The 12,250-nt window shown below is 43.7% G+C and overlaps 1 protein-coding gene across 1 annotated transcript; it reads left to right on the plus strand.

Annotated features, from left to right (window-relative positions):
• The first annotated feature begins 9,573 nt into the window (after positions 1-9,573).
• Positions 9,574-11,511, plus strand: LOC146862659 (claudin-24-like). Its single transcript, XM_085643282.1, has one exon. The coding sequence runs from the start codon at positions 9,708-9,710 to the stop codon at positions 10,368-10,370; it is 663 nt and encodes a 220-aa protein (XP_085499408.1). The 5' UTR covers positions 9,574-9,707; the 3' UTR covers positions 10,371-11,511.
• Positions 11,512-12,250: the final 739 nt, after the last annotated feature.

Consider the following 12,250-nt stretch of genomic DNA (forward strand, 5'->3'; position numbering starts at 1 on the left):
GCTTTGCGATATTTATCGCCGGCCCTTGTTAATATGCCCCCTAGTTCTTAGCAGTAAAACCAACTAATCTACTCCTCATCTCACCATCATAGGAGTGCACAAACAGCCAACTGCAGCTTCGTGATCCCAATGAAGCTTCATGACATGTGAGCGACGTGACACTCCAGCCACCAGTCACACAGCCAATTCAGAAAATATTCAAAAGACTCCATCATGAGCTAAATAATGCGTTTTAATCCCTTTGTCTCCATGCTTCATTTCAAACTTTCTTTTTGCTTCTTTCATTCACACAAAAGGCTGCACGTTTCACACATTATTTCAGATGCTGCAGATATGCCCATCCGGGCCTTTTGCTGTAGCATGTGAGTGAAACGTAATTCATCCTAAGCAGCTGTATTCGATTAAACCCAGTGCCTTCCAACCATTCTCATAACTCTAATTGCCAATTCAAAACCAAACCTAAAGAAATACAAAACCCACACACCAATGCGTGACCTGCATTAAACACCCACCCTATCGACCTAAACCCAAAAATGTACATGCTGTATTTCAAAACAATATTCAAAGTTTTATACAATTGCATATGTCAAATGTCAATACTATATCAAATGCACACGTTTGTAAATCTCGAGTTGTTAAACAAAGACTTTTTAGCTGTTTTCAAAAGTGCGAAGTGAACTTCCTCTCATGAATTTTGATGTTTCCAAACAGCCCTTTATGTGATGTTATGCTCATTTCTTTCTTCTTTTAATCCACTTGACCATCCTGGGTGCAAACAATCAGCGAGGCAAAAAGGATTCAATAACAATGTTAAGTGACCAAATGCAGACCTTTATACTTATTCCTCAATTTGTGTTTCCTTTTTTTTTGCCAGCTTCATCCTCGGCTGCTTATCCTGTGAATCTGGGCAAATCACTCAATCTGCCTTTGTCTTAAAAATGTGCAATAAAGTCTGATTCTCTTGTAAATAACTCTAATGCCCTTGAGCCAGATGTGTGCTATAAAAAATCTGCAAAAAATTACAGGAGCGAGCAGACAGCTGCATCTAGAAAGTTCATCATGGGTATGGGAAGATGTCTTACCTTATTCCGGAGGCTGTTAATGGAGAACCAGCCAGAGGTTTATGGAGATCCCTTTGGAGTGGACAATATTACTGTTCAAGTCGTCATTTGTTCAAAGGAGATCAAAGGGTATGGTCATAAGAGCCTGTGCATGTCCCAAGGGTATGGCCATTTTGTTCTTTCAAGGTCAACACTGTGTTCCCCGTTGTTCAGATATATGTAAGGGCACACGAGGGTATCATGCAGAACAAGATCTAGTTTCTGCCAATGTTTCTGGCCAAGGTAGCTTACTGAACGGAACTCAGACTTCATAGGAGGGAAATATTAAAAGTAGATCTGAGAGCCCTTGATGCTGATCCACTCTAAGCTGATTTTCTATTGGCCATTAGACTTCTCCTCTGTTGAAAGAGTCCAATCAATGAAGGCGTTTAATCAGAGGCTTCGCTTGCCATGGCATATCGATAGACAGAGCCAGAAAATAAAAGAATGAGTTGTTGCCCCGGTAGACATATCCCTTGCAAGACCTCATTTAGAGGACTGAGTGGCAGGACCAGCTGGGAAAGGAAGGCTTTGTTGTAATTGAACATATCACCTCAAATATCCTATCTGGAGGGCCATGAATTATACCTAGCAGAGAAAGAAAGCATGTGTTACTGCTGTGTAAATCACTTATAACATACCTCATCTAGACTGCTGAGAAGGACAGCTAGCAGAGAAAGGAAGGCTGACTGTGTTACCATTGCATGCATCAAATACTGAAATGAACAATTCGCAGAAAAAATGAGTTACCATTGCACAGACTACTTGTTAGTTTTTATTTAAAGTACTCAGAGGTATAAGAAGCAAAGAAAGAAAGTCTGTGCTGTACTGTCAAGTACTGATAGGTATAACCAGCAAAGAAAAATGGGTGAGGAGTCACCAGGAGCACTTTAATTATGCAGCGGGGGAGGACCAAATTATGTGGGAGTGTTGACTAAATTATGCAGCAAGAAAAGGTAAATTATGTGGTGTGGTGTGATGTGGCACATTTTGTGTTACTATTAGCTAACGTTTTGGCATTTGAACACGTTAATACTTTCTGAACAAAGGTTTCACCTCATTAGTGACACTGATATGCACATACAGAAATAAGCAACAGAAACGTGAACAGTTAACTTTTACAAAGTGTCTTCCATTTCGTAACTTTGACCTGTTTGAGATAGAAATACAAACATTGCTGAAATCGGTGGATTATGCAGCAGATAATGGATTATGTGGAAAATCCATAGTTGTGCGAAAAACTCTGCAGCTTTAAAATTGCATAATTCCAGGGGGCCTGGGTATCACAAGATGCATTATTTTCACGTCCTAATCGAAAGTATTGCTGGGTATACCCAGAGGAGAAAGGAGGAGTCTTTCAGAACAATATGTTACCCCTGTAGACATAACTTGCAAAGCCTTTATCTACAGAATGAGACGCATGACCAGTTTTAAAACTAGACTCCACTTTAAGTGTAACATGTTTCATCTAGAGCATTGAAAGGTATAATTAGCAGGTAAAGGAAAAAGGTGTCACCACAGTGCACATTAATCACTAAGAAAGATAACCTGCAGAAAAAGTGAGCAGCGTCAAAATGGTACGAATCACTTGCCTGTCCTCATCTAGCGGCTGAGAGTTAAACTTAATGGAGATAAGATGGCTGTGGTATCACTCTATACTTCATTTATAAGTCCTAATATAGAGTACTGATAGGGACAACTATCAGATGAGGGAAGGCTGTAGTATCACTATGCACATCAATTATGAGTCCTTATCTAGAGTACTGAGAGGTAAACCAGCTGTAAATGTAAGGCTGTTTTACCACTGCACTCACCACTTGAAAGTCCCCTTCTAAAGTACTAATTGGAATAACCAGGGGCGAAATGAACCATGTGATACTCGTGTAGACACGCGTCACTCTTTACACTTATAGGACTCGCGTATAGTACTTGAAGGCATGTCCAACTCGGAAAGTTAGATTGTGTGATAACTGTACACATCACTTTTAGGAACATACCTGGAGCACTGGGAGGTATAATTAGCAGAGGAAGGAAGGCTGTGGTACCACTGTGGGCACCATTTGTAGAATATATCATTTAGAGGTACTAAAGGGTATTGCCAGCAGAGAACAGGAGACTGTGTTACCTCCATAAACATCAAGTACATAAATGTATAACAAGTAGAAAATAGAAGGCTGTGTTACTACTATACACATCATTTGTCAGTTTTCATCTTAAGGACTCCGGGGTAGAACTAGACGAGAAAGAAAATCAATACTCTGCCATATAGTACTGATAACTGTAATCACTAGAAAAAGGGAAGAGTGAGGTATCACCATACGCAGCATTTATCCTCATCCACTCCAGAATATTTAGAGGTATACAATAAACATAAAAGTATCCCTCTGCTTGAAGATAAAACTACAGGAGGGTTTACGTATTTGTGCCACGACTATACACCACCTCAGGAGGAGGTGGGAAAAACAATCCTTTTTTATATTTAACCCTTACCTACTCTAATAGTGGCATGTTTCATCATTGGGTTCACCCTGACCCCTATTAGTTAGAGTGGGCTCAACCATGTTCCAGGGAGCTCTTTGTATATTAATGTATTGAAGGACGTAACTTATAAATACAAATTCCTCATCCATTCTTAAGGTATCCTTTTATTTATTTAATTTACACGTTGCGTCCCCCAATACAATAATTACAAAGAGCTCGCTGGATCACGGTTGATACCATTTTAACTTTTAGGGATCGGGGCGAACCAGATAATGAAGCATGCCACTATTAGAGCAGGTGAGGGTTACATATTTAAAAGGATTCTTTTTTTCACCTCCTCCTGAGGTGGTGTATAGCTGTGGCACATACGTAAAATCCTCCTGTCATTTTCTCTTCAAGCAGAAACTTTATGTTTATTGTGTTAATCTTAGGGAGTATATATCCCTGCATCCTTTGATATAAAAGAGGATCTCCCTGCCCTTCTAGGTTTGGAAGGTCCTCTGACCTCCATTACTAAAGTTTAGAGAGTATTTAGAGGTATAACTAGGGGTGAAATGGAGGCTGGTTGAAAACGGTGTGTTACCCCTATAGACATCACTCGCAAGGTCTCGTCTAGACTCTGCACAGGCATGCCCAGCTATGAAAAGAAGGCTGTCTTAAAATTGTGCACATCACTTTTAAGGCCTTGCCTGGGGACTTTTAAGACCTCACCTGGGGTACTGGGTGTTCTAACTAGTGGAGAAATTAAGATTGTGTTGCCACTGTGCACATGATGTGTAGCCTACCTCATTTATAGTTCTGACAGGTATAGGCAGTAGACACAGCTGTAAACACCAAGTATTCAGATGGATAACCAGCAAACAAAGGAAGGCTTTGTTTACACTGGAAACATAACTTACCAGTCCTCGTCTAGAGGTATAACTAACAGACAAAGGAAGGCTGTGCTGAACCACTGAGTAATCCTACATCTAACGGCAGGGAGAGGTAGGCTACAGGGACACAGTAAATTGTATGTATAAGCCATCATCTAGCCTACTGACAGGTGTAACCAGAGAAGGGAGAAAGGCTGTTTTACCACTACACATATACCGTGTAAGCCCTCTTCTACAGTACTAACAGACATACCCAAAATGAGAAAGTAACAGTGTGTTACCCCTGTAGACAACACTAGCAAGGTCTCACTTAGAGAAATGAGAGACATGAGCAGCGGAGAAACAAAGGCTGTGTTATAATTGTGCACATCACATGTAAGACCTTATCTGGGTTACTGGGAGGTATAACTCACAGAGAATGAAAGAAGTGTTACCACTGTGAAATTCATGTGTAGCATACGTCATTTAGAGAACTGGGAGATATAACCAGTAGAGTAAGAGTAATTGTGGTACCATAGTGCACATCAAGTATTGAGATGTGGACTCCTATCACTTGTCAGGGTTGATAGCGTACCTATCACTTCTCTGTCCTCATCCTCGGTACACAGAGGTGTAATTAGTGGAGAAAAGAAAGCTGGGCCGTATCATAGAGTATTTATAAGTACAACCAGAGCAGACAATAGAAGGCTGTGGCATCACTGTACAAGTCATTTATGCGCCCTCAACTCGAGTACTGAGATATAACCAGAGGAGAAAGGAAGGCTGTGGGGTCACTGTACACTCCATGTATACTCCTCATCTAGATTACTGGGAGGTAGAAAGAGAGGAGAACGGAAGGCTGTGGGGTCACTATACACTCCATGTATACTCCTCATCTAGATTACTGGGAGGTAGAAAGAGAGGAGAACGGAAGGCTGTGGGGTCACTATACACTCCATTTATACTCCTCATCTAGATTACTGGGAGGTAGAAAGAGAGGAGAACGGAAGGCTGTGGGGTCACTATACACTCCATTTATACTCCTCATCTAGATTACTGGGAGGTAGAAAGAGAGGAGAACGGAAGGCTGTGGGGTCACTGTACACTCCATTTATACTCCTCATCTAGATTACTGGGAGGTAGAAAGAGAGGAGAACGGAAGGCTGCGGGGCCACTGTACACTCCATTTATACTCCTCATCTAGATTACTGGGAGGTAGAAAGAGAGGAGAAAGGAAGGCTGCGGTGTCACTGTACACTCCATTTATACTCCTCATCTAGATTACTGGGAGGTAGAAAGAGAGGAGAACGGAAGGCTGTGGGGTCACTATACACTCCATTTATACTTCTCATCTAGACTACTGGGAGGTAGAAAGAGAGGAGAACGGAAGGCTGTGGGTTCACTATACACTAACCCTGGGCGTAGTTCGCGAAGTAGCACTACGCGAAGCTACGCAAAGTGCACTTCGCACTACGCGAGCTACGCGTAGCACTTCGCGAACTGCGTAGTACCCTGTTCGCACTGTACAAGATGCCGTTTTCAATGATTGCACAGTGCGGACAAGCATCCGGCACTGTGCAATCATTGAAAACGGCATCTTGCACAGTGCGAGCTGTAGTTTTCTACCGCTCGAGTAGATTTTTACTCGAGCTGCAGTTTTCTCAACGCGGACTGGTAGTTTCTCATCCGAGCGGTCGCGAGCATACGCGACCACTTGCCATGAGAAACCTGACCACCTCGCGTTGATAATCTCGCCGGGATGTTTATTTTCCATGCTCGCGATCGGCAACTTGATGTTGCTGATCGCGAACAAGGAAAAGGTCTCGCCGGGATGTCATTTTGCTTGCTCGCGGTCGCCAACTTAATGTTAAGGACCGCGAGCGAACAAAAAATGACCGCTGCACTATGCAAAGCTACGCTACGCGTGTTTGCACTGTGCTACGTGCAATTTGCGCAGTGCAAAGTAGCGCAACCTTCGCAAACTACGCGAGCGTAGCGTAGTGCTTTGCCCAGGCTTAATTTATACTCCTCATCTAGATTACTGGGAGGTAGAAAGAGAGGAGAAAGGAAGGCTGTGGTGTCACTGTACACTCTATTTGTACTCCTCATCAGGAGTACTGGGAGGTAGAAAGAGGAGAAAGGAAGGCTGTGGTGTCACTGTACACTCCATTTATACTCCTCATCTAGATTACTGGGAGGTAGAAAGAGAGGAGAAAGGAAGGCTGTGGGGTCACTGTACACTCCATGTATACTACTCATCTAGATTACTGGGAGGTAGAAAGAGAGGAGAACGGAAGGCTGTGGGGTCACTGTACACTCCATTTATACTCCTCATCTAGACTACTGGGAGGTAGAAAGAGAGTAGAACGGAAGGCTGTGGGGTCACTGTACACTCCATTTATACTCCTCATCTAGATTACTGGGAGGTAGAAAGAGAGGAGAACGGAAGGCTGTGGGGTCACTGTACACTCCATTTATACTCCTCATCTAGACTACTGGGAGGTAGAAAGAGAGGAGAACGGAAGGCTGCGGGGTCACTGTACACTCCATTTATACTCCTCATCGAGACTACTGGGAGGTAGAAAGAGAGGAGAACGGAAGGCTGTGGGGTCACTGTACACTCCATTTATACTCCTCATCTAGATTACTGGGAGGTAGAAAGAGAGGAGAAAGGAAGGCTGCGGTGTCACTATACACTCCATTTATACTCCTCATCTAGATTACTGGGAGGTAGAAAGAGAGGAGAACGGAAGGCTGTGGGGTCACTATACACTCCATGTATACTCCTCATCTAGATTACTGGGAGGTAGAAAGAGAGGAGAACGGAAGGCTGTGGGGTCACTATACACTCCATGTATACTCCTCATCTAGATTACTGGGAGGTAGAAAGAGAGGAGAACGGAAGGCTGTGGGGTCACTATACACTCCATTTATACTCCTCATCTAGATTACTGGGAGGTAGAAAGAGAGGAGAACGGAAGGCTGTGGGGTCACTATACACTCCATTTATACTCCTCATCTAGATTACTGGGAGGTAGAAAGAGAGGAGAACGGAAGGCTGTGGGGTCACTATACACTCCATGTATACTCCTCATCTAGATTACTGGGAGGTAGAAAGAGAGGAGAACGGAAGGCTGTGGGGTCACTATACACTCCATTTATACTCCTCATCTAGATTACTGGGAGGTAGAAAGAGAGGAGAACGGAAGGCTGTGGTGTCACTATACACTCCATTTATACTCCTCATCTAGATTACTGGGAGGTAGAAAGAGAGGAGAAAGGAAGGCTGTGGTGTCACTGTACACTCCATTTATACTCCTCATCTAGATTACTGGGAGGTAGAAAGAGAGGAGAACGGAAGGCTGTGGGGTCACTATACACTCCATTTATACTCCTCATCTAGATTACTGGGAGGTAGAAAGAGAGGAGAACGGAAGGCTGTGGGGTCACTATACACTCCATGTATACTCCTCATCTAGACTACTGGGAGGTAGAAAGAGAGGAGAACGGAAGGCTGTGGGGTCACTGTACACTCCATTTATACTCCTCATCTAGATTACTGGGAGGTAGAAAGAGAGGAGAAGGGAAGGCTGTGATGTCACTGTACACTCCATTTATACTCCTCATCTAGATTACTGGGAGGTAGAAAGAGAGGAGAACGGAAGGCTGTGGGGTCACTATACACTCCATGTATACTCCTCATCTAGATTACTGGGAGGTAGAAAGAGAGGAGAACGGAAGGCTGTGGGGTCACTGTACACTCCATGTATACTCCTCATCTAGATTACTGGGAGGTAGAAAGAGAGGAGAACGGAAGGCTGTGGTGTCACTATACACTCCATTTATACTCCTCATCTAGATTACTGGGAGGTAGAAAGAGAGGAGAAGGGAAGGCTGTGGGGTCACTGTACACTCCATTTATACTCCTCATCTAGATTACTGGGAGGTAGAATCAGAGGAGAAAGGAAGGATTTTGTAACACTGTGAGTTCTGAGAGTTAAAGCCCTAGGAGAAAGGAAGGCTGTGGTAATCCTGCACCGAGAAGTGTAACTAACGCAGATATATTTGGGACTCACCTCCGGTGTGACACTGGAGACAAGAATCAGGGGTAACAATATGACACATGATTTCATCAACGTTAATGCAGGAGAAGCCTTTCGTAAGAGCAATGGGCATGCAAACAGTGAAGGGATTAAAAACAAAACAGGTCAGAACTAAGGAACACAGTAGTGATAAAGACCTGGGCTACGGTTGGAACCCATGGAGGCGAAGTCTGCTTCAAGGATTTAAGCTTCTTCAGGTGTAGCAACTATTTTCCAGGCTCTTGTAGTCTGTCTCACAAATAAAGTTTCTCTCGTTAGTTCTCTTGTTTCAGATGTTCTGGCAATCAACGTAGCTGAAGGAAATGTAGAAAAGGATGTCAGAGTGCATTGTTTATCACATCGTGAGTACAAGATTATTAATATGGCTTTGACTACTTTATTTCATCCTCATGCACTAAATAACAAAAATGCATCTTTATATTTAAAGTAACACAAGTCTTCACTTTGCCCCTTTCATCTTCTACGATAAATAAACTACTGAATATAAAACAATATTTGTGAATCGATGTAAGATGTGCAATCCCACCTCGTGCAGGGCATATTTCCCGTACATTTGCTTCTCTGTTTTGTTTATTCTTTTACCTGTCTCTACTTATGTGCAAGGCTGCAAATAAACCGAGAAACAGAAGGCATCAAACAGGTTGAAGCTAAGACAAGATTGACTTTACAATAGAAAACCTTTCTTCCCCAAACCTTGCCACGCATCTTTGAAATCTCAAATTTAGCCATCACAATGGGGTCCTGTCTGCAGGCAGAGCTGACTTTTCTTTATCGCCACTTAAAATCTAATTAATCCATATTGAAGCACAATGATTTCTGTTGTGTTTTAAGACGCAGGGTCATAGAGCCCTCTTTGTTCGACCACAGGGTTGTAATCATCAGCCATTGGGATATAATTTTACTGGGCAAATTGAAAGGCAACAACTCCAGTCCTTATCACTGCCTTCGCTCACCGTGCCAGCAGAGTCCTCCGGTCTCTGAATGAAACCCTATATTGTTGGTGAGCACACATCATTTTCAGGGCGCGCAGAGGGTTAATAGGCGGTAGGTTCATATTCTGAGCAGCACAGGCAGGCGCTCATCACAGCAGCATCAGCCACTTCAGCAGAGCTGGTCCTGCGGCGATCCGGCTGGACAGAAGACCCCGGTCTGCTCAGAGACCCTTGCCAGCCATGGCTATGGACAGACGGACACTGGCACAGTTGGCCGGAGTGGTGCTTGCACTGGTCGGATGGGTAATCACCTGTGTCACCACTTACGTGCCCCTGTGGAAGAACCTTAACCTGGAGCTGAATGAGCTGGAGTTCTGGACTATGGGGCTCTGGCAGGTCTGCGTGGTCCAGGAGGAGGTCGGCATGGAGTGCAAGGATTACGACTCCTTCCTGGCGCTGCCCTATGACCTTCGAGTGTCCAGGATTCTGATGTTTCTGTCCAACGGGTTGGGGGCGCTCGGCCTCCTGGTATCCAACTTCGGCCTGGACTGTTTGAAGATTGGAGAGGAGAAGCATGACTTAAAGAAGCGGCTGCTCCTTCTCGGCGGGCTTCTGTTCTGGATGTCGGGGTTGACTACCTTAGCCCCAGTGTCCTGGGTGGCCTACATCACAGTGCAGGAGTTTTGGGACGAGGACATGCCTGAGATTGTCCCAAGATGGGAGTTTGGAGAAGCGATGTTCATGGGTTGGTTTGGAGCCTTTTTCCTTGTACTGAGCGGGTCGTGGCTTATTTGCATCACTTGTTACACCCAGGCCCGGCCTTTCCCTGTTCACTATGCGCCCACAGTACAGCAAGAACAGTGTCCTTACTTGGAAACTGGGTACCCAGACCTGAAGATCTGAAGACTTTGAGGAAAATCATCCTATCGGGTGGAATACTGTGGTCTGAACATAAAAAGAGACATGTCCAATATGATGCACAAACGAAACTGCCGCGTAATGCGTGAGGAAGCGTGAGTTTCTATTGACAAGCCTTCATAACATCTTCAAGGTCAACTTTTAACATTTAATATCAATTTAGTAACAGGCCCTAGTTATAGAACCCCTGACAAAGCTAGCTAGAAATTGAAACGACCACATTCTGACACCCTGACGTCCATCAAACGTCACTACTTTCACGTCTACAGGACTCGTATGACTCTAGCAGGCTTCTCAGAGGCAAGATGTGCCACACATTCGTGTGATCCGTTGTAATGCATTTGCTGCACGCTGTCAGCTGAAATGTTAGTTGAAAAGTAAATCTACTGTACTGTCCACAAACTTAACATGGAGTTTATCTTGACCATGTCATCATAGTTTGCATGTGTTTCATTTCGCAAGTATTTTTTATTTTGCCATCCCCACATATCATTTTATTTCGGAATGTTCTTGTTTACGATGCTTTCTGTGCCAGAGTAAGTTGATGTGTGCACATTTTATTTCTGAAGAAGGGACACAGCCAATCTGAACCACCCTCAAGGAAACGACGTTCAGCAGTGCTTGCTTGAAGGATACTGGCAAGGCACACAGCCGAAGAAAAAAAACAAATTTCATTTCGGCAGCGTGCACCTCTCCCAGCCTCGGCCCTCTCTCTCGCCTCTGTTGGCTGTCCCAGCAGCAGGTCAATGCACAGCAAATAAATACAGGAAACTCAGAACAAGCGGGAGATTGTGGTACGGGAATTGCATATTCTTTAGTTCTTGCCCTGTGAGACAGTGCACGCTTATCACTAGAGAAATAAGGTTGTAATTTGTGAAACAAGATGACGTTGTCCTAATGTTGAAACACAAAACCTTACCTACCTGTCATACTTGCATGTACTGTGCATTTTGTGCACAGCAAATACTTGAAATCTTTGAGTGATCTTATTTCAGTACTGTATGTGAAAGGTTGCGTGGGCAATTAAAATTTCAGAACAAATTGCAGAGGACACTTCACAAAGTTTGTTGGCATGTTTTTGTCTTTTGTGAGTCATGCATGCATTTTCTCCAAGAGCCATCGTGCAAGGGCAGAAAAGTGCTGGTGTCTCCCGATTCGTCGTGGAATTGATGAAAAATACATCAGCTAATGATGTCATTTGGGAACCCTACCCAGCTCTTTTGAAATATATTTATGACGACAATCGGTTCTTTAGGGTGGATGAGAGAAACTTTTTCCCCCAGAGTTTACCCCTCTGCCCGTGTAAAGAATAATGCGCATAGTACTGTCTTTGCAAGGAATGTATTCTTCTGTACTCTAGAGCGAAAGCGGTGCCCCACTTTAAACATGACCTGTTATCTGTAATCAGTGGTTCTAGAGGCAAAGGAGCCGATTCACAAAAAGGTATGAGTTTGGGAAGGGGAACTCAAGAAGCCCTCTTCTGCGCACTCTTACATGCCTTTGTGACTAGGTCCCAAAACGTCCAATTTCCTATTAGTAAAATTAAAAAGTAATCCCAGTTTTATCTATTTGTACTAACTTGTATGTATACTCTCTTAAGAACCGCATTGTACACAGGAACTACTTCAGTACTACTTTACATATCAATTCATCAATCCATCCATCATCTCACTCATCCATCCACCCATTCAGTCACCCATCATCCACCCTTCAACTCATCCATCCATCCTTTTGCTGATCCATCCACCCTTTTATCCTTCCATCTACCCTTCCACCCATACATCCATCTATTTACCTTTTCTCTCATCCATCCTTCCACTCACTCATCCAGCCTTACATCCACCCTCTCACTGATCCATCCATCC

This window comes from Triturus cristatus, chromosome 2_2 (assembly GCF_964204655.1).
Source record: "Triturus cristatus chromosome 2_2, aTriCri1.1, whole genome shotgun sequence".
Taxonomy (NCBI): Eukaryota; Metazoa; Chordata; class Amphibia; order Caudata; family Salamandridae; genus Triturus; species Triturus cristatus.